This window comes from Vanessa cardui, chromosome 14 (assembly GCF_905220365.1).
Source record: "Vanessa cardui chromosome 14, ilVanCard2.1, whole genome shotgun sequence".
NCBI classification, from domain to species: Eukaryota; Metazoa; Arthropoda; class Insecta; order Lepidoptera; family Nymphalidae; genus Vanessa; species Vanessa cardui.
This window is the reverse complement of record NC_061136.1, coordinates 13,804,819-13,827,310: the sequence shown is the minus strand read 5'-3', so window position 1 is coordinate 13,827,310 and position 22,492 is coordinate 13,804,819. Positions and strand designations below refer to the sequence as shown.

General features: G+C 32.8%; 2 protein-coding genes across 2 annotated transcripts in view; both read right to left on the bottom strand.

The window, feature by feature from the left end:
* LOC124535283 (lysosome membrane protein 2-like) overlaps positions 1-3,879 on the bottom strand; it is a 70,698-nt gene extending 66,819 nt beyond the window's left edge. Inside the window, exon 1 of the mRNA XM_047111445.1 lies at positions 3,763-3,879. The gene's annotated coding sequence lies outside the window, so the exon portion shown is untranslated. The remainder of the gene's footprint in view (positions 1-3,762) is intronic.
* Positions 3,880-19,451: 15,572 nt separating this feature from the next.
* On the bottom strand, positions 19,452-21,771 carry LOC124535214 (protein ALP1-like). The gene is made up of 2 exons (XM_047111337.1): positions 21,273-21,771; positions 19,452-20,431 (listed from the first exon to the last, which is right to left on the bottom strand). Exons 1-2 carry the CDS (start codon positions 21,566-21,568, stop codon positions 19,546-19,548), a joined length of 1,182 nt encoding a protein of 393 aa, XP_046967293.1. The 5' UTR covers positions 21,569-21,771; the 3' UTR covers positions 19,452-19,545.
* Between the last annotated feature and the right edge of the window lie 721 nt (positions 21,772-22,492).

Here is a 22,492-nt window from a genome sequence, read left to right as displayed (position 1 = left end):
CTCGGTGGATCTAAATAGAGAGAGAGAAAAGCACCTGCGATCGTCTCCCGTCATGACTGCTGACTGTTCCGCAACAACAGCGGTTACGTGATCGCAAAATTGTACTCTGTGGTTTTAAATTAAAACATCTGTTCGCGGCTCGGGTGCGGTTGAAAACCGCTCCGTGAGTTCTTAGCCTAAGGCTACTAACATGTCGAAAACTGTTTTAAGATTAAACTCTATTTTAAAAATTTAACGAAATATGCTTTACTTAAATTGTCTTAAAGAATATATTGAATGGATTTTTTTTTTGTTTAACTGCTGAATTTAGACTGATATTCATTTTTAATATACAATTGATGTTCATCCTTTCGTTATTAGAAAAAACTTATTCTGAAATTGTTATATAGGTATACATCAAAATAATCGCACTCTACTTCGAGTATATTACATAACAAAATCTCATATAATATAAATAACAATTCTAACTTTACAACTTTAAACGATTCAATATCATTAACAAAACAAATATAATTATAAAAAATAACAAAACGCTGTTTAAAACTTTAAATATTTCCCGAAACCGATTCGATAATTAACATTTAAACAAATTCCGCAAAGACAATTAACATTACTCAGTGTATATGACAATACATTATAGCTAATTGAACAGTTAATCTTACATTACGCGATATTTAATATTTGGAGACACCTCTTATAATACCTATTAAAATCAACACACTGGAGATTAAAATATAGACAAAAGAATAAGTTGCACCTCAATCGATCTTAATCCTTGCTAATCCGATTTAGAAGTTACAGATCTTACAATGAGAAAAGCCATGTTTCCAGAAGTAGGACAGGTTGATTCAGTACTATTTGGTGCAAGGGCTGTTTGTGCAATGTTTAATGTATCGCAACAATGGTATGTACAGTCAGAGTAAGAAAACCTTCGTCAGTTTTCAAATTCATCCCTTTATCGAGTCTTAAACTCTTAGTACTTTTTGAATGTCAAAACATCAAATCATTGCGAGGCAATACGTCATTCTCGATGGGTAAAGCAGAGAATACGAAATAGATCTTAAGGTGATAAACCCTTTCTTATCCCGACTGTACAAAAAGAATAGTACTCATTTGTATGTAGTTAAGATTTAGAGTTCGTGTTTAACATTTTTTTGGATAATTTTAATCATATTACATTCCAAATAATAAATTAAAATATAACGTTATGAAGACATTGATTAATAAAGATTACTCAATAAAATATAACAGAGATGATAAATGCATTCGTTGCACGATAATAACAATTGAATTGTGCTGAATTACCGATGTAATTTACTTGTCGGAAAACAGTAACCACTGAGTATCTTGCTGGTTCTGCATACACTCGGAAGTCTCGATAATTATTTTTTATAATAAATAAATAAATAAATAAATGAATATGAGACAACATCACATACATTACTCTGATCCCAATGTAAGTACCACGGTACCACAAACACCCAGACCCAAGAAAGCATAGAAAACTAATGGTAATCTACATCTATCATCATCATCATCTTTTTGAAATATAAAATAGGTAGGTGGACCAATGAACCACCTGATGTTTAGTTTCATAGACATCGTTAATGCGCCACCAAGCTTGGAAACTATGCAAATATGTCAGTTACACTGGCTCACTCAGGCATCAAACTAGAACCATACAATACTATGTGAAATACATATATGTGTGACTGTATGATAAATGAGAGGTTCCTGATGGACTTACATAGATCCACAAATAAATTTAATTTAAATGAATATCTTAAAACGACCATTCAAAAAATTTAAAAGCTCGTTTGCTGTATTTCCATCGATTTTTTTACATTTTTAAAAAATAATTTAGATAATATTAGAAAGTGCTTCAAAATGATGATGATATACGGCAGACTGAGTCGAAGGAACGACGGCGTTTAATCTGACACGGATTGTAATTATTATTTGATATGATTCTTTATATGAATATATTAAAAATCTCTCCGTTTTTATACGTCAGTATATGTAAATCGTTTTGTTTACGATATGACGTTGCAATGTTTATTTCCTTTTCGTGGAAGCACCTTCGAAAATGATCCCGCTGAACAGGTTGTATGCGATTCTTAAAGAATTCGCGGGATCTTTTTCCCCGTACAAATCCGATCCCTTTTCCGAGAGGTTCTGAGGGAAGTATATTAAAAATCACAAATTAAAACATTCTTATCTTTATCCAAGATGGCCCAATTTCTGGAACGCGTTCATTTTAGCTGAATTGAATTGATTACGAATTCAAACCCAGGGAAGCACTGAATTTTTCATATGCTTAATTTGTTTATAAATCATCTCGTGCTCAGCGGTAAAATAAAATTTAGTGAAACTTGCATGTATCTAATATCAATAAAATTCACCAACCCTCTTTATAGGATCGTGTGGAAACAAGACCCAGACCTTGTCTTCAAAGGGGAGGCCCAGCAGTGGGATGATTAGACTTTAGGTAGCCTCATAAGTATTTATGAATGAATGAATCGTCATATTCCAGTATCGAATTAATAGTAAACATACCACCGGTTCGGATTTATCATTCTATCGAGGAAAATCAGAATGAAACTTAATAGTTACTCTTTATCAATTAGCATAACTATGGTAATTACATATGCCAAGACTTATTGAAGTCTTTGTTATAAATAACTGTGATACAGATAATATAAAATAATTTAAAATATTATTTCTTTAATAACAAATCTCAAGGCGTTTAGACTTTTTTTATTTGTTATCGAATGCCTGATACAGACAGGTTAAAAATATTCAATTATTATTTATAAATCAAAATAGACTTTCATCAAGGTTTTATATTTTTTATTATTCTCATAATATGTAATGTTAATGACATTAACTTATTGTTTTATTGTTATTTTTTTTATATTTAGAAACTTTTCTGTTATTTAATAACATAATAAAATAAATATTAAATGTATTTTTCCAAATATATTATTTATTGATTTTTTTAAATTATATTTAGGCTTTACTGATTATTTAATTTTATTTGTCTTATTAAAGTTATTCACAAATAATATTTTAATAGTTACCATAATAACATTTAATCAATATAAACAATATATATATATAATTAAGTTCGATAAAATTAAACTGAATAATATTATCTAATTATTTTCTATTTATTTTATTTTTTGAATAAATTTATTATGTCAAGTATCACGTAAAAAAATCTCATCTTATAAATAATATGAATTTTCAAAATTAATAGAAATAAATAGATTTAAGGCACTTTTTTCAGCGTCTTATACTTGGTATTTTTTTTAATTGTTTGATTAATAGTTTTTTTATATCCATTTATAAAAAATTTAATTTAAATATTAAAAATCATATTCATATCAAATTGATTGAGAGTAAAAAAATACGAGTCGAAATCATAATTATAGCTTAAGAAATTTCTCTGTATCCAAAATATTTTGTATTTTAAAGTTGAATTTGACTTAAACAATTGCAAAAAAAAAAACTTGAAACAATTTTAGAATATTCCTTTACGTTTATATTTTTAAATATTTTACATAATTATGTCAATAATAACAATTAAATAATATAATCTGATATAAAACACATTAAATAATATTTCAATCGTCATTCACAAAACGCAAATTTCTTTCAATTTCACTGTTTAAAAATAAATAAAAAAATAAAATAAACAATTAGAATTACTGTCCTAATAATGATAATAGTAAAGCACGTGGTCATTATAAATAGACTTACATTGAAATCTTTCACGTTTTCTGTCACAACACTATAAAAACGATCACAATTCATCGACACTTCTCACGTAAGGCACCACACATTATGCGCTCGCACACAGCACTAAGCCGAACCGACTCACTTATCCTATATAAGGTCAATACGATCTTGTCTCTCTGTGTGAATTTCGTCCTAAGCCATTGACGTAAAACGCAAAACTTGATCACGAAAATTATATACAATTTCGAACGTTCAAAAATGTTTTATTCATAAACAAACGTAGAGTTTATTTAATCGTTCTTTTGTTTGTTATTATCTGTGTTTTCTTTTTTTCGTTCTGAAACGCATTTAAATAAACACATTCGAAACTTTTTAATAGATAACGTGTGGTTAGATAATTTTATATGCAAAACTTTTAATCAAAAACTTTTTTTAATATTTTAATTTAAGCACTAACAATAGATTAATTATATTATTATTTTTATGTATTTGTTTTTATATTATAGCTAGACAGATTTCCAGATAGGTCTCCTGATCATAACTTTTTAATTCCATGATACAGGTAGTCTAAGAACTATTAACCACCAAGCCTTCGGTTAAGATATTATAACTCTTGTGGCTGTAGGTACACCGACTCACCCTTTAAGCCGGAACACATGCAAAATGTTTCTTGCGGTTTGTTGGTAGAACATACATGATGACTAGGACCAAATAAGTATAAACATAAGTTTTATGTTATAGACATAAGACATTAACAAGATAAATAATTATCCACCATAGAATATGTTTTTTTTTATATATACAAAATGGCAGATTTAATTAAACACATACCGATGACATTAATTGCAAAAAAGTTTAACAACTATCGAAGTCATGATCAAAATGACAAGAACTTCATGTCAATAATTTCCCGCATTCTCTATATCTGAGCGACACATAAATCTATACTTCTATACTAATAATATAAATGAGACAGTAGCTGTGTCTACGCTGTCACTCTTTCTTTACCAAACCAATGTAAAGTTTGATATTAAGCAAAAACTCCAAAGAAGGACATAGGCTATTTTTTTTGCCTAGCACATGAGAACCAATCCCCTAAAACGCGAGCGAAATCGTCTAGTCTACTATATGTATGTTATAATAAACAGTTGTATATTTGTGAGTTTCGCAGTCAACATATATTCCTTCCAGTAAAACGATCAATCGTAATCTAACCTCTCCTAAGTCCGTCTTCATCCTCCACTGTCGCTGTCCTGGCTGACTGCCAAGAACGTGACAGAGGCTGCATTCGCCGATCTGTTATCTCATTTCTGACACTATCCTTATGAATAAAACATATAAAACGATAAATTTATTTTAAACTTTTTTGGACTTTTAATGTAAAACGATATAAATGAATATATTTATTGAGGATAATGAAAAACGAGTACCACTATTTAAGTACCTATCGACAGTGATTATAGACCATTTTAAAATAATATTAGCAACTTTACGAAATATAATAATAATATTACAAATGTGAAAATAACTTCGTCTGTCTGCCTGTCACGACCAAACCGCCGAACCGATTTCGATAAAATTTCGTATGAATTTAAACTAGAAGAAAGGACATAAGGTACTTTTTTTGCCTAACACATGACAACCAACGGCCGCGGCCAAATTCCTGTTGCCAATATAACTATTTACCTAAATATTGAAGCTCCTTTGAGTTAGGAGTAGGGACTACAATAGTCCAAATTGTCAGAATCGATTTTGTGACTTTACATGTCTAGGTGGCCCTTAAGTCACCGCGTTATTGACGCTTGTACATGTTTTGTATTTGTATAAAGTAATTTTCTATTTATTGACACAATATATCTCGAGTATAAACGCATGTGTCCAAAATAATGTCACTTTGTAAGAGGAAGATAGAGAGTTAGAATTATTATTTAAAGTATTTGGAAAAAATTAATTTGATTTTTTAATTGAATAAAAAGTATCTTGACACATGTAAATATAAAAATAACATAGCTCATAATTGCGTTGACTCTTTCTTGTATGCATTCCGTTTATAATTCACCTCGTGTTCTACAGTGTAGGAAACGTCGTAAAATATTTCATATGTCTTACATTAACCGCACCTTTTTGGAAACAAATCTCATTTTTGTTTTCCACACATCCCTGACCTAGAATTTTTTTATGTTATAGGTGGCAAACGAGTAGGAGGCTGACCTGATGGAAAGGTACTACCACTTCCAAAAGATATCTGCAACATCATGCTTGCAGGTGTTTTGCCGGCCTTTGAGGAAGGAGTACCCTCTTTTCTTAAAAGTTTCCAAGCCATATCGGTTCGGAAAAACCCCGGCGAAAGCTTGTTCCACAGAGCTGTATATAAACGTTACTTTCTTCGGAACATAATGTTCTATTTTCAAACGTTTAACATATCTGCGTATAAGCCATATTGAAATTAAAATGAAATGTATATAAACCAAATAAATAAAAAATACCATTTTCCTTAAATTCGCAATATGTCATTACTTCTCAGAATTTGATCGTCACGTCACTATATTATCAAATAGCATAATAGCTGTATTATTCGTAAGTTTATTGTGTTTTTTTTTAAGCAACGAGATCGCTAGGAATATTTTATTTTACAAAACCCAATGACGCACTTTTAATTTTCATTAATATCGATCCCGTGACTGCGTTATAAAAATGTTTCCATGTTTGTCTCAATTTCGAAATTAGTCACCTAGGGCCAGAACATTTACCCTCTTTATTTCCGTATAGTTTATATTTATAAAAATAAAAATGCTTATTTATTTTATTGTAGAACTCTATGTTTTTATTTATTTTCATCTCATAGTTTTTATCTGTATTTTATTATAAATATTTCAATTGCGATGTATACCTGTGTTGAGCTGATTGATTTCAAATACCAACCAATTATATAGTACATATTATAGTCCAAGTGTTCAAAGAGCGGAAATGGCCCAGCGGGTAGAACACATGCATCTTAACCGATGAGTATGGGTTCAAATCCAGGCAAGCACCACTGAGTTTCATGTGCATAATTTGTGTTTGTAATTCATCTCATTCTCGACGGTGAAGCCTGCGACTAATTTCAACGCATGTAAAACCACCCGCATTGAAATAGCGTGGTGGATATGTTTCAAACCTTGCCTTTAAAAGGAGAAGAGGCTCAGCCCAGCAGTGGGAAATTTACAGACTGTTAATAATGATGATGTGTTCAAACACAGAAGCACTCTATTTCCGGTTATATGGTATAATACACTTATGACAAGAAGTGGTTACCCAGTTGTGAGAAATGTAACGGCGGTTACATTACTTTAAGTTATGTACTTAATTTTCAAATTTAAATAAGGAAAACATACCGAGCCTATAACAACAACGACGCTAAAAGGGTTTTTTTAGGTTTACCTTGAGAAAAAATGACTAAGTCGCTTTTGAGGTGATAACTTCTTATGGGAAGGTAAACCGCTTCGTTACGTAACGCGTAACGCGCCAGTCTGTCTGGCTACCCTTTCTCTTAAGCATACAGTAGCAGTAGGCAGACTTCTTCTCTCACGTTCTACCCTACAGATAGACTTTTTTTTAAGTTATCACATGTGTCAGACGTCATGAGTTAAATATTATTTTCATTAAAAATCATTTGGATTGAATTCTTACAGGCATTTAATTAATTAAAAATATATAAATATATATGTATATTTGTATATTAAATTTTAATTATTTTTTAGAAACAAATAACGCCATAATCATAACAAATAGTAGGTATATAGTGGGTTGTTGGGTACTAAAATGTTATGTCACCTTTGCCTGTTACTCACATTTCAATATCAAAATAAAAATTTATTATATTCAGGTAGGCTTTTAGAAGCACTTTTGAGTCGTTATCTCATTCATTCGACATTTAATAACTATATTAAGTGAAGATACCACTGGTTCGGCGTATAGATTCTACTAAGAAGAACCGTCAACACTGAATAGTTATTCTTTGTCAACATTTAAAAATGCAAAGTCATGTTAGTTAAATATATGTATGTAATATATATACTTGGAAATCAGCCTTTATTTACACTTGTATGTATAATCTTGTATTGAATAATATGCCTTCTTTACCAATGTATTTTTACAAATGATTTGAATTTATGAAACGGCAATGTTAAAAATGTCTGTGGAACACAGCAATACTGAGTTATGATGACTGGCTGAAGATTACCTAAAATACCCAGACGGATTTATACAAAGCCCCTATCAACACAAGTGTCACACTTTTAGTACACAAACACAACATAGGACACCTGACTCACTATCCACCGCATACACAAGCGAAGCCGTAAGCAATAACTAGTATTTAAGAATTCTTCCGAACATGCAAATTTTTCACGACTTTAAAGAATGCGATGTGAATTGTAAATGAATTTAAACATTTGTCAAACCGTGAGGTGCTTAGACGGGTTTGAACCCACGACCTTACATTAATAGTCACGTGTTACGCATTGTACCATCACACATTACAATATATATTTCTTATTTTCAACCGCAAGGAGAATATGACGGTATTCAAACATCAGTACTGTTGAAAATATTAATAATTCCAATAATAACATAATATTATATTTCGTTCCTCTGTATCTCTTAAAACCTATTACAGGATCTCTCGTACTTTGTTTAACAAAAATAAGTTATCAAAAGCATCATTGATTAATATTTTAATTTTAAATAATGTTTGTAACAATTATATATTTAAATTTATTTAAATAATTATTGATTTGATAATTCCATTTGTTTTTTAAGAAAAAAAGCTAATACGATACGGAAACGATAACATATCTGGTAGGAGCTTTAGGAAAGCCCTATATTATCATATTTAAAAGCGTAGAGAACTATTCATCGTGTGTAATCTGTATATGTTACGCGTATATTATTTTAAATATTTATATATCTTCTAAAATACATGAGTAGAACTACTATATATTCGTGGATATATAAATAACAATGCATTCATTTTTGTTTACTGAAATAATTCAATGTAAACATATAAGCTACAACAAATGGTGCGCAAACGCGGTCTCATCGCCCATAGAGTTCTGTCACAGACAACACCATTAGTCAAATCGTTTTGTAAGAGAACAAGTACTAATATGAGAGTATTTAATAGTCCTACTAATATTATAAATGAGAAAGTTTTTGAAGATAGATGTATGTATGTTTGTTACTCTTTCACGAAAAAACGACTGAACGGATTTTTGATGAAATTTAACAGTAATATAGGTCATGCGTCAGAATAACACATAGGCTACCATTTATATATTTTTTATATAATTTGGTCTAAATATAACGATACATATCAAGTAACCGTGCGAAGTCGGTACGGGATAGTTTATTAATAATAAAAGGTCTCCTGCCTTATATGTATAGATTACCTATATTTTAAGTATATTGTCATTGTTTTTGATTTAGCGAACAAAATTAGATAAACAATTACAGTATAAAAAATTGCCATCTGACCTTCGCACCTCGAATTTGCGTAATAATCAATTCTTACAGTGAAACCTTTGAAAATACTTTGTTTGCATAAAATAATAATATTGAAAGGAATCCTAATAACCTTCAGCGTGAAAAAAAATGGTTATGTACGAGTTGAAATTATACATAGGGGTTCCGCACAATATTAAGTGCATAAATACAAATGAAGCTTGCAATCAAAAAGCATTGTTTTGTTATTATTGAGCCGAGATGGCCCAGTAGAACGCGTGTATCTTAACCGACGATTGCGGGTTCAAACCCAGGCAAGCACTACTGAATATTCATGTGATTAATTTGCGTTTATAATTCATCTCATTTTTTTTTATGGTATAGGTTGGCGGACGAGCAGATAGGCCAACTGATGGAAAGTGGACACCATCACCCATTGTCTATGGGTATGACGCTGTAAGAAATATTAACTATTCTATACATCGTCTATGTGCCACCAACCTTGGGAACTAAGACGTTATGTCCCTTGTGCCTGTAGTTACACTGGCTCACTCACCCTTCAAACCGGAACACAACAATACTGAGTACTGTTATTTGGCGGTAGAATAACTGATGAGTGGGTGGTACCTACCCAGACGGGCTTGCACATAACTCTACTACCAAGTAAATGCCATGCTCGGCGGTGTAGGAAAACATCGTGAGGAAACCTGTATGTGTCTAAATTTATAGAAATTCAGCCAAATGTGTATTCCACCAACCCGCATTGGAACAGCGTGGTGGAGTAAGTTCCAAACATTCTCCTCAAAAGGGAGTTAAGGCTTTAACCCATCTGTGGTAAACTTACAGGTTGTTGTTTTTATTATTATTTACAAATTGAATTGAATAATATTACTCATTATGAATGTAATTTTCCTCGTCATCTTGGGGGACGAAAGTGGGGAATTCTCGGGCAACGGCCTCACTAGCGTCGCCAACGTATGACGTCAAACCTCCTTAGGGCGATATTTCTTTAATTAACATCTGAGAGAACGGTAGTACATCAGTATCCAATTAAAAAGAAAGCATTTATTAACTTTCATCAAAAGTTATGTGAAACTATAATATAAATATTTATTGATACTCGTGTATCCTCAACAATTTATTTACCACCTGAAATCAATCAATAATAATAAAACAAATATGGCCGCAGATATATGAAGCATAAATAATTATGGTTATTATAGTATAAGAACAAAAATATGTTACATTAATATAATAAATATAGCTTTTTCTTTATTATAATATTCTTCTCGCGCTGTACATTTGTATCAAAGTCGATGATATTAGGATAAGTAGGGCTTTGTGCAAGCCCGTCTGGATAGGTACCATCATTGGATGGATCAGATATTCTTCCGCCAAACAATAATACTTTATGTCGTTGTGCTTCAGTGAAGGGTGAGTGAGCCTTTAATTCGCACAAGGGTCATAACGTCGGACGCTCAATAAACTCTGTCTGTTTGTATTTTTGTTACGCTATCACACGCACTCCTCTAAACCGTATTTATTAATATAGGATAACGCAGATTGAACCCCAAGTTAAAACAAAAGCTATTTTTGATACAAAACATCTGATGAACATAAAAACATATAACATATATGCAATAATGGATAATTAATTAGTTTTAAAATCAGTATGATGAAGGTATCACTTAAAAAAACAAAATACAAGTAACCAATCAACAACCCTTATTCCAAATTAAGATTATTTTCTAAACTCGTTATTTGCATTAAATAAAAATGTCTTTATCAAAATAGTCGACTAGCAGAATATAGCCTGAATAGTAACCTCCTTACATTGATATTCGTATTCCTAAAATCATTGCCTATATTTGTCATAACCCTTCAAAAGGGTAACTAGGTTTCTAGCGAAAATCGGAAATCACATATACATAGTCTTCTGACGACCTCCGTGATCGAGTGGTGTGTACACCGGTTTTTTAATGGGTACCCCACTCCGAGGTCCCGGTTTCGATTCCCGGCCGAGTCAATGTATGTAGATAATCATTAGTTTTCTATGTTGTCTTGGATCTGGGTGTTTGTGGTACCGTCGTTACTTCTGATTTTCCATAACACAAGAGCTTTAGCTACTTACATAGGGATCAGAGTAATGTATGTGATGTTGTCTCATATTTATATTTATTATTTATTACCTGTTAAAACCGCTACGGCGATAAGTCTTAGATTCTAGATATAACAACGCACCGCGTCGCTTGAGCCTTTTCAAGTCCCCGCCGCTCCAACGCCTCAATCACACTCAGAGGAAGCGGGCTTTCACCGTGACGTCATTCTGACGCCTTTCTGACGGGGGACGTAGGTCAGCGGGTAGGCTCGTCCATATCCGCCATTGGTCATCCTGTCAGAAGTACAAAGGATAGAAGTAGGACTGTGCCGCTTAGCAGGATATCGTTCGATACTAAGCCCTGGAGTGATGAATGGAAGTACGAAGTACTCTTCGAAGTCATAGCGATTTCTTCTTACTTTTATCTTAAGAAACCACGTCTTAAGGTAGTTTTTGTTGTAAAAATATATAGAAACATTAAACTATGTCACGGCAATACTGTAAATTTAAAGCTGGTCAAAGTGCGAGGCGCGTCTACATATACTATATATTATATTATGTATATCGTACTTTTTTTTTCATTAGACTTACTAAAATACTATCTGATTTATAAGCGCAGAAGTGAATAATTTTGTATGAAATACTTATAAAAATATTTTTTTAATTACAAATTGGAATGAACAGCAAGCCATATGTTAAATATTTAAAAAAGCGTCATCTATTCCTTTTCAACGCATTAAAGCTGTAGTTCGAAAGCAACGCTTTACTGAATTAATTTAAACAACTCCAAGTAGGAACGCTTACTTAATATTACAAAATTAGAATAAAATATATGTATTTAACTCTTAATATTGTTTAAAATATATTATAGTCAAGTGTAAGAAAATTCGAAACGTTATAACACACAACAACAAACAAGCTTTATATTTCATTTTTAATTTGATACATAAATAATAAATTTGTAATTAAACGTAGTCATACTATAGTAATCTTACATTACACAAATTCCGTTTGCTTTTAATTACATAGTTGCTTTCATACTAAGACAAAATATTTGAGCAAGAATGTATAGATATTTTATAAAATATCAAGTAATTACCTATCACATACCTTATATATTTATATATAATTTTGGACCCCTTTATACGTTCTTATTCCAAGTCTGTGTACGTATGTTTACCTTTAGAAAGGTACGCTGACCTCTGGATCAGTATCCAATATAGCCAGGTTATGTGTTACTGTACTCTATAAAACCCGGTTGCAGATCGCAGAAGCTGCGTGATGGTGTCGATATAACTAATTCCGTGCTTTTATACACTCCGCTTAGCTTAGCTTATTTCAGGGAGCGTAAGCGATCGCTTTTCACACACACACCGACAGACACGGTAGCTAGATGCCAATCAGTTGCCAACCACCTCAGGGGCGTCTCATACGCCAATATAGCGATCGATAACGAGACAATTATATAATTATTGTTTATATTTATAACACAAAGACATCGTTTAATTAGTAACCTTCTCTTTTTAACATTGAATGTGACAGTCAGATGCCATACCTTTTACTATTAATGATCTTTAAATCAGAAGACTTCCTTATAAATTTATTGAAACTGTTATTATACAGGTCGTCTTTTGAACCGGAATTACAATCCTATAGATTACTAGTTGATGGTAAAATGAATGAGCGAAGTCGTATCGAATGTCTGCATATTTTAATAAAACTATTATCATAAATATTTAACGAGATATATGACCATGTGCAAATCGTTCACTAAATAAATAAAAACAGGCTTTAAATATTTCCTTTTAAAATGAAGCCTTTTTTAACCTTATATAAAAAAATATACATCTTTTTCCTTCAACAAATTTCTAGTAATAATTTCAATTAATAATAATAATTCAAATTAAAAATATTAGCATAACAATGTATAATAATTTGAAGCCTCAATAGCGGAGGCTACATTTTCGAACACAACCTCTTGTGCAATTATAATACAAACTTCTGAAAAACACACTTGAGTAAACAATGAGAACATACCTCCCTAGTATTACCTTTAAATGAAATAGTCAAAGACTTGATAGTAGGGCTTTGTGCAAGCCCGTCTGGGTAGGTACCACCCACTCAACAGTTAATCTTCCGCCAAATAACAGTACTCAGTATTGGTGTGTTCCGGTTTGAAGGTTGAGTGAGACTACAGTCACAAGGGACATAACATCTTAGTTCCCAAGGTTGGTGGCACATTGACGATGTAAAGAATACTTAATATTGCTTATAGCGTTATTGTCTATGGGTTATGGTGACCACTTACCAACAAGTGGCCCATATGCTCGCCCAACCTATACCATAAAAAAGATATAATGTGAACCATGAACATTCAACATTCATGTGTACCACAGACAATATTTAACACACAAATTAGGTGAGCACTCGCGGTTAAATAAGAATCGTCGTATGGGAGCCCAAAGCGTCAGTCGCTGGAATTAATTAGCACTTAAATGCGGCCTAATGACACTTGCTGATCTGTTAATGCAAACATTAGCGGAAAACGTTAGCAAGTCATAGGTGACTGTTTGTCATATATTTTATCCAAATTGTAATGAGTATTTCAAGGAATTGTTGTGAATTGTTCTGAGTTAACTGGATTTAAATCTTCACAGTGACACATTGTATACATGTTAATTCTTAAAATGAGTAACTAGAATATACTCCAAATTTTCTAATCCAAATTTATAAAATACTTGAATTGCGTATTATAATAGTGTATTAAAATAACGAGTTTTTTAAAAGCATTTGTATATAACACACATATATACCAAAAAACTTTTTTTACAATTTTGGTTGTATGTTGTTCTTCTGTCTGTTTGTACCGGCTAAACTCTGGAACTGCTGGACCGATTCCGACGGGACTTTCACTGGCATTTAGCTGATGTAATTAAAAGTAACTTAGGTTACGAAATATATTTTTTGATAAAATCAATCGATACGAATATTAAACAGCTAGTATTTAATATGTAACATTCATAGTTTACGTTCATACATATAACAATATATGGCATGTCAAAGATGAAAAAATCAATGATATATTTTTGACAAGGTCCTATATTGTACCTCATTTTTTCTACGTATTTTTCAAATCAACGCATCTTATGTTTTAATAACAATGAATCACGGTAAATATCGAACAAGGGGCAACCACAAATTAGTATAGATAAACAATATGTATAACTTACATAGGATATCACATTTAACAGAAAAACCCAGACCTATTGATTACGGGGAAGCATCTGCAACTATTAGTAACAAATATCTCAGCGACAACTTATGTCTATTAATTAATAATCAACCGAAATATATATAATAATTAAGTTCTATTTTACAATGGATTTCCACGACTCATGTTACCTTTTCTATTTAAGATGTATCTATTATACTATACTATTTGCGGTGTTACCCGCGTGACATTTATAAGTACATAATCTTTATATCCATTATGACCCTCTTGAGGGGAGAATTAAAAGCCTACATTTTAGGAAACAGATAGACAAATATACTTTTGCATTTAAAATATTAATAATGTAATATTTATTTTGAATATATAATAAATATTATAATAATTATTTTGAATAATTGTAGAAATGGTTAATAAAATGGGTCATTAAAAAATTATCATTATCTAATAACCTAATTGGTCAAAAATAGATAAACAATATTTCATTTCATTAAGTAAAATTTTTATTAAACTACCTAAAAATTGATTTACGATTATCAAAGTAAGTCTCATAAGTTTTTAGTAGATTTTTTTTTTGAGACAACATCATATACATTACTCTGATCCCAATGTAAGCAGCTAAAGCACTTGTGTTATGGAAAAACAGAAGTAACGACGGTACCACAAACACCCAGACCCAAGACAACATATAAAACTAATGGTAATCTACATCGACTCGGCCGGGAATCGAAACCGGGACCTCGGAGTGGTGTACCGATGAAAACTGGTGTACACACCACTCGACCATGGAGGTCGTCATCAATCAATTATGATGAAAACGACTAAAGGCAAACGTCCCAATTAGGACGTGTTCTAGTCTTCACTTTTTGCGCGTTAATGACATATCTGTTTACTAGAACATCATTGATTACAGGCATTTTTGTTCGTTTTGTAAAATTATCAAAACTAAATCTTTAATATGAGTACATTCGAACACGTTCAATTCATATTGCATATTTGTTTTTATACATCTCATTTAGTAAGAGCGCTTTCTGATGCGTGTCAGGGATTATTTTGTACCATAAATGTTGTAGCAACAGCCTCCGACTGCAACTTACGTAACGTTCGGCTCGACGTTACAACACTATCGGTTTTTAAGATATCGCCGACTAATATGCTCGTAAAAGAAATATTGTTCCAAATACTACCTACCTTTAATATGCAGTTAAACACTTATTTATTTTATCCAAATTGTGACAGGAAACTTTTATAAATAAATAAATATTGGAAAACATCACTTACATTACTCTGATCACAATGTAAGTAGCACTTGTGTTATGAAAAGTCAGAAGTAACGACGGTACCACATACACCCAGACCCAAGGCAACATAGAAAAGTAATGAATTTCTACATCGACTCGGCCGGGAATCGAACTCGGAGTGGCGTACCCATGAAAACCCGTTTACACACTACTCGACCAGGGAGGTCGTCACTTTTGATAATTCGTAACATACTAGCGAAAAAAATATTAATGGACGTTATTTATTTATTAATCTAGCTTGATTGCAAACGGTCTAAAAATTTATAAAAAATAATCATTTTCATTTGTATTACAAACGTACTATATCTAAAATTTTGTAAACAAACGAAATTTTATGCGTTTCATTGTAAAATGCTCCGTAAAAATTTTCAACATTTTGCAATACATCTAGATTAATTATAAAGTGACGGTTCTTATAATTCGATGTTGACACATACATTCGTGTCACCCAGCACGAGGTTCTCTGATAAGCATTTTACGCCATCCGCCTCAGATGTTATCAGTGCCCACATTTTTTAAGTTCCAAGAGATCTCATACCATGTTCTGTATACGCAATTGCTCAAAATAATGGGAGCGTCCACATAAATGTCATTGTAACATACCCTACTGACCGACCTCTCGTCATATGCAATAAAAAGGTCCAATAGCAAGACACCTTTAGCCCTTGGTGTTTTCGAGAATATTTGTAATACTGTAAATACCATTTTAATTTGTTGACTAAAATAATTTGTGCTGAAATAGTCAGTTTGATGTTTAATTCATGATAAATTTTATCGATAGAATTTAGATCAAATCAATAAAATTCAGAAAGGCAAATAGACGAATTGCTTAAAGTTAAGTACTCATCTCCGGCTGTATGAATTGGTACCGAAAATTATTTAGATCATTGCTTAATTTTTGCAAGCGTTCTCAATTGGATATTCCCTTGGTGGTAAAAAGACTTTCCAATCGCAAGAAGACAAAAGCCAAGACATGTGACATCGAAATAATGCCATATCATTGCTTGGAAGACCAAAGAACATTTGTCATTATGGATTTCGAAATAACTAGTGTTAAACGTCTACGAAGATTTTCGGAATTTAAGAAGTCCAATTAAAGTGTAGATCTGTTAGTTGTGTACCATATATCAAATCGTATGTAATATTTAAATCTGAAGTCTGTTCATCTTATACTATAACATTATGTATTTATACTACATATACTACATTTTAAAATGACTTAAAGTTACTGTACACTTCCCATTTACATATGTCAATATTATGATCCTCTACCCAAAGGTTGCCTGGAAGAGATCGCTGCTTAGCGATAAGGCCGCCTGTTGCACCTCAGGCAACTTTTGTGTAACAAAAATGTTATTTTTAGCTTTAAGATCGGGTGCAATAAAAAATAAATAAATAAATAAGTCCCATAAAGTAGAACACATAAAGACAAATCTTCAGTAAAAATTAATAAAAATATAGTGAAATCTAGATGTAACGATAACGATAATTTACGATGACGAAGATGGACAAAATTAAAAATCAATCTCATAAGATTCTTTATTCAAGTAAACTCTTGGTACATCATGTAACAGAATAAAATTTAAATTAATGCTTACGGTTTGTAGTTTACAATTATACATAGATCTCTCTCAAACAAACAGAAAGTAAATCATAGTTCAAAAACATGCAAAATTTAACATTTAACGAGACTATAGGAGCGAAGGCATCTTGTATTACTGACTTTTTTTTTATGATTATTCTGATCGCCTAGCGATCCTGACTATAATACGTAGACAATATAATCAATTAATAGTATCTTTATTGGACATAACTTGGTGGTAGGGCTTTGTGCAAGCCTGCCTGGGTAGGTACCACCCACTCATTAGATATTATACCGCTAAACAACACAGTGCGCAGTATTGTTGTTTTCCGGTTTGAAAGGTTAGTGAGCCAGTGTAACTATAGGCACAAGGGACATAGCATCTTAGTTCCCAAGGTTGGTGGCGCATTGAGGATATAAGGAATAATTAATATTTCTTACAGCGTCATCGACTATGAGTGATGGTGATCACTTAAAAAAAAACATTACTATGTATGCTTTTGAGTTAACACTTGGTGTTAAGGTTATAGGTTATATGTTTTGGGCTTGCACAAAGACCTACAGCGTTGACAAAATATAAGCTTAGTAAAGCATTAATGGATCTTATTGCCAAAGTCAACGGACGCGAGCTACCGGTTGCAAATGTTACATAATGTTACTTTTAATAACGGCTTAACCGACAGCAAGTTATTGAAGTGTCGAAATTAATCTTGTGCAGCCTCAGGATCGATGTCTTGATTTTGATTGATTTCATTATTACACTGTAAAGCAGTTTGTCTGTTAAATATTCATATGGAACGTACTCTTTATTTTTATGCATCTTAACCGATGATTGCGTGTTCTAACCCAGGCAAGCACAGCTGATTCATGTGCTTAATTTGTCTTTATAATTCATCTCGTGCTCAGCGGTGAAGTAAAACATCGTGAGGAAACCTGGATGTGACAAATTTCATTGAAATTCACACCACCAACCCGCATTGGAACAGCGTGGTGGAATATGTTCCAAACCTTCTCCTTAAGGGAAGAGGAGGCCTTTAGCCCAGCAGTGGGAATTTACAGGCTGCTGTTTTTGTAGTGGTTCGGTGCTTCGCTTTCGCGTTTCTGAGTGTTGATTGTCCTGTGTTAAGCAAAAAAGGTAAATGTCCCTTCTTGGAGTTCAAATTTTTTTCATAAATAATATCATAACATTCGCATCTGTGGTTCAGCTGTGAAAGAGCGACGGACAGACAGACAGAGTTAGTTTAAATTTATAATATTAAAATAATATAGATTGAAAGATAAAAGGGTGGTCTGGTTTATACAACTACTTTAAAGAAGCGGGTAAAGGGTAATTATTTTACTTTACGAAGTCAGTGAGCCGGTGTTATTAGAAGTGGAGATTATATGGAATCGTTAAGAAAAATGTAAATAATATAGAAAATAGAGTCTAATATAACATTCGGATATGTGTGAAGCAGGTTCTACCCCATAGCGAAAGCGCCTTAGGCTAAGAACTCACGGAGCGGTTTTCACCCGCACCCGCCGCGGGTGCGGGCCCGCAGCTTCTGTAGAATGCAGATATATGTGTAAAAAATTAAAGCACATTTCACGACGCGTTTTACGCCCGCGGTGTGCGCGGTTGTTTGCGGGTCCCGCTGCACTGGCGGTTCATCTTCTACCGGCGGGCGCGGGTCGCGGTCCCGCAGCCGCGGCGATTTGCACCCGCGCGCTCTGCGGTCGGTTGGCGGGCGACCGCGTTGGCAGCGGGGGGGAAATCGCGCCATTTTGCTGGTAGGCAGTGATAACTCCTTGTTCCGTAGTGACGCGTTCAAGCACGCACGCGCACGTTTGTCAACAAAATGGATACTGATATTGAAGTCGATCTACTAATTACTTTGGTTCAAGATAGGCCAGTTATATGGGATAAGAGCTTAGAAGAATATAAGTACAAAAACTTGACACTCAAAGCATGGGAAGAAATCTGCGGTATTTTAAATAAAGATTTTGAAAATTTGGATGAGACAAATAAAAAAAAATATGGTTAGTATTATATAAGTTTATTTTTAACCTACAATAATAATTAATAATTGAGCTGTGTAGTAGCGGGTCGTAAAAAGAATAATAATTAACGTTATTAAATTTTTGACAATTGCCAGCTTAAAGCTCCGCTGTCACTCATAAAATATTGTTGAAAAATATCTCTTATGTTGTTGGCTTGTCTTCCACTGCGTATTGATGGAGGTGTTTGTATACTCTCAAGATTATGAGTAAAATCTTCTTCTCTAATGTGATGGCCGTCTCGTTTTCGTACAAAATTGTGAAGTATGCAACATGCCTTCACAATATTAATTGATAAAGGTATTGATACATCCAATGCACGATTTAAAATTCGCCATTTGTTTGATAAAATGCCAAATGCACATTCTACGTATCTTCGTGCTCTCGATAGGCGATAATTAAATACCCTTTTTTGTACACTCAAAAATTGACCACCATAAGGTCTCATAATGTGTTGATGCAAACCAAATGCCTCATCGGCTACGAATACATACGGGACAGGTGGCAAAGTAGATCCGGGTAGTATTTTTTCATTAGGTAGTTTGATAGAATTGCTATTAAGCGCATTGCAAAAAGTAGTATTTTTAAAAATGGTTGAATCAGCATTACTTCCCGGGGCTCCAATGTCTACAAAAACGAAGCAGTAATCCGCATCAACTACGGCCATTAATACAAATGAAAAAAAATCCTTATAATTGTAGTAAATTGAAGCACTGTTATCTGGTTTAGTTATTCTTATATGTTTGCCGTCTATTGCTCCGACACAGTGGGGAAAATTTGCGTACTTGTAAAATTTTTGGCTGATTTCTTCTAAAAGTTCTGTAGTGATTACCGGAAAACATTCAGACATTAACACCTCCCATAATTTTTCACATGTCGTTCTTATAATTGCTGATATAGTTGTGTGCCCAATTCTGAATATGTAGTGCAAATCGTGCATTGAAGTCCCACTTGCTAGGTATCTGAAATAAATAAATTTACTTAATTACGTATATTTTTTTTTAGGTAACATGATTATAAAAAAATGGAAAAATATTAAAGATTGCTGGATGAAAACAAACAAAAAAGTTGAAACGGAAACAAAATCTGGATCGGGAGCTAAAAAAACTAAAAAGTACATTTATGATGATCAGTTACAGTTTTTGAAGAAAAATATACCTATTGAAAATACCTCCTCAACCTTAACGAGCGATGCTACAACTGAACAAACTACTACTACTACTAACACTACTACTACTGTTGCATCAACATCAGAAGCTTTTGCTACGCCTATCACCTCAGTATCTTCTCAAACTGGTGTTAAAAGAAAAAGAAAAGACGACGCCGACAAAGCATTAATAGAGATGTTGTCTCAACGCGAAGATAGACATTTGTCATTTTTTCGAGGAATACTGCCTTCATTGCAAAATTTTGATGAAGCAAAAACAAGACGATTTCAAATAGCAGTTCTACAAATTATTGATAATCTTGATAATAATCTTCCAGCATTTTCTTATCAATATCCACCATATAATTACAGTCAAGAAAATATCGGCAGTCAAGAAAATATCGGCTATCGTACCTATTCTACTTCTGAAAGCAATACCCAAAGTCCACAAAATATTCCATCAGTTTCTTCAGTCAATACTAATTTGTCAGATGATGTGTATTTTCAATAAAAAAAATTTTTAAATATTACCACTAGTTTCATTAACACCTGACGCAAAAAGTATATAAGTATGTTGTATCCGTTGTCTGGTATCTATAGTATAAGCCTCGTGCTTAGTTTGCGTGCGTGCGAGTTGTTAAAAGAAACTTACATACCTTAATGTGACTGCCAACATTTCCTCTGGTGATATGGGATCTCGCATATTAGTATGTTGTTTTTGAAGAGCAGTTTCTGTTTTTTTTTTAAGTTCTAAATAACTACTTATGGACATTCGGAAATAATTAAAGAACTTCTCCTCATCCTTCTTTAACTCATTAATAAGAGTAACAAATAATCCATAACGATTTCTTTCCGCAATTAGTGGATGTATCCAGAATCTTTTAGGCCTTCTTTTTTTAATTCTTCTGTGAAGTAAATATAACGCAACAGCTCGTTTCTGGTGTGTATCCATGACGGTCTGGAACTGAACTGATCGTTTAACCGCCCGTCTTGCAACCGCCCGTCCTGCGATAATCAACCGCTACGTTTGCGGGTGATAATCGCAACCGCGGCGGCTGCGTTATCGCACAAAACTGCGGTCTCGTGAGTTTTGAAAATAAACTCCATTCCGCCACCGCGGCGGGCGCGGGCTGAAAACCGCTCCGTGAGTTCTTAGCGTTATAGAGATGTTCAAATAAAACACCAGTCTTATAGATCTTTAATACGATTATATTTTAACATAGTTAAAACCATACACAGCACAGTGCAGAGATTAATGGTCATACATTTTTCTATAACTACTAAAATTTTCGCTTAAGAGGAGTCAAAACTGAATCGTTTAGCTTGCAAAAGCAATACGTCATTTAGAATTGAAAAACGCTAATTAAAAATGTCCCGTTAAACAATCGGGTCAATGAACTTACACAAACAATGAAATATAGGTTGTAGTGTGCTGACACTTGCGTCACGAGTACACTTACTGAGCACTGCTTCTCAATATTTTAGAACATTATATAAAATATTTGTACGAGGAACAATTAATTACTATATGTTTGATGATACCATGTATATTATCCTGAATTTAAACATTTATTAACATAATATTGATAACATAAAGTGTTTAAATGTATACAAATATGAAATAAAATAGTTACTGTGTAAATCTTGACTGCGTGGAATGGCGGCATATCAATTATAATATTAATGAAAGTCGAATATTAGTCAAGATAACAAAGTCCTTTTATTATATTACAATTAAAAAGTTTAATATACAAAAAGATAAGCATGCCTGAGTAAGCATGCCTCCTTCCTGATTTTTTAATATGTTCTGGAACAAAGTTCCTTACGTAGTGTACATGAGAGAGAACTGGTAGAAATCCTAAGGGAAAACGTTACG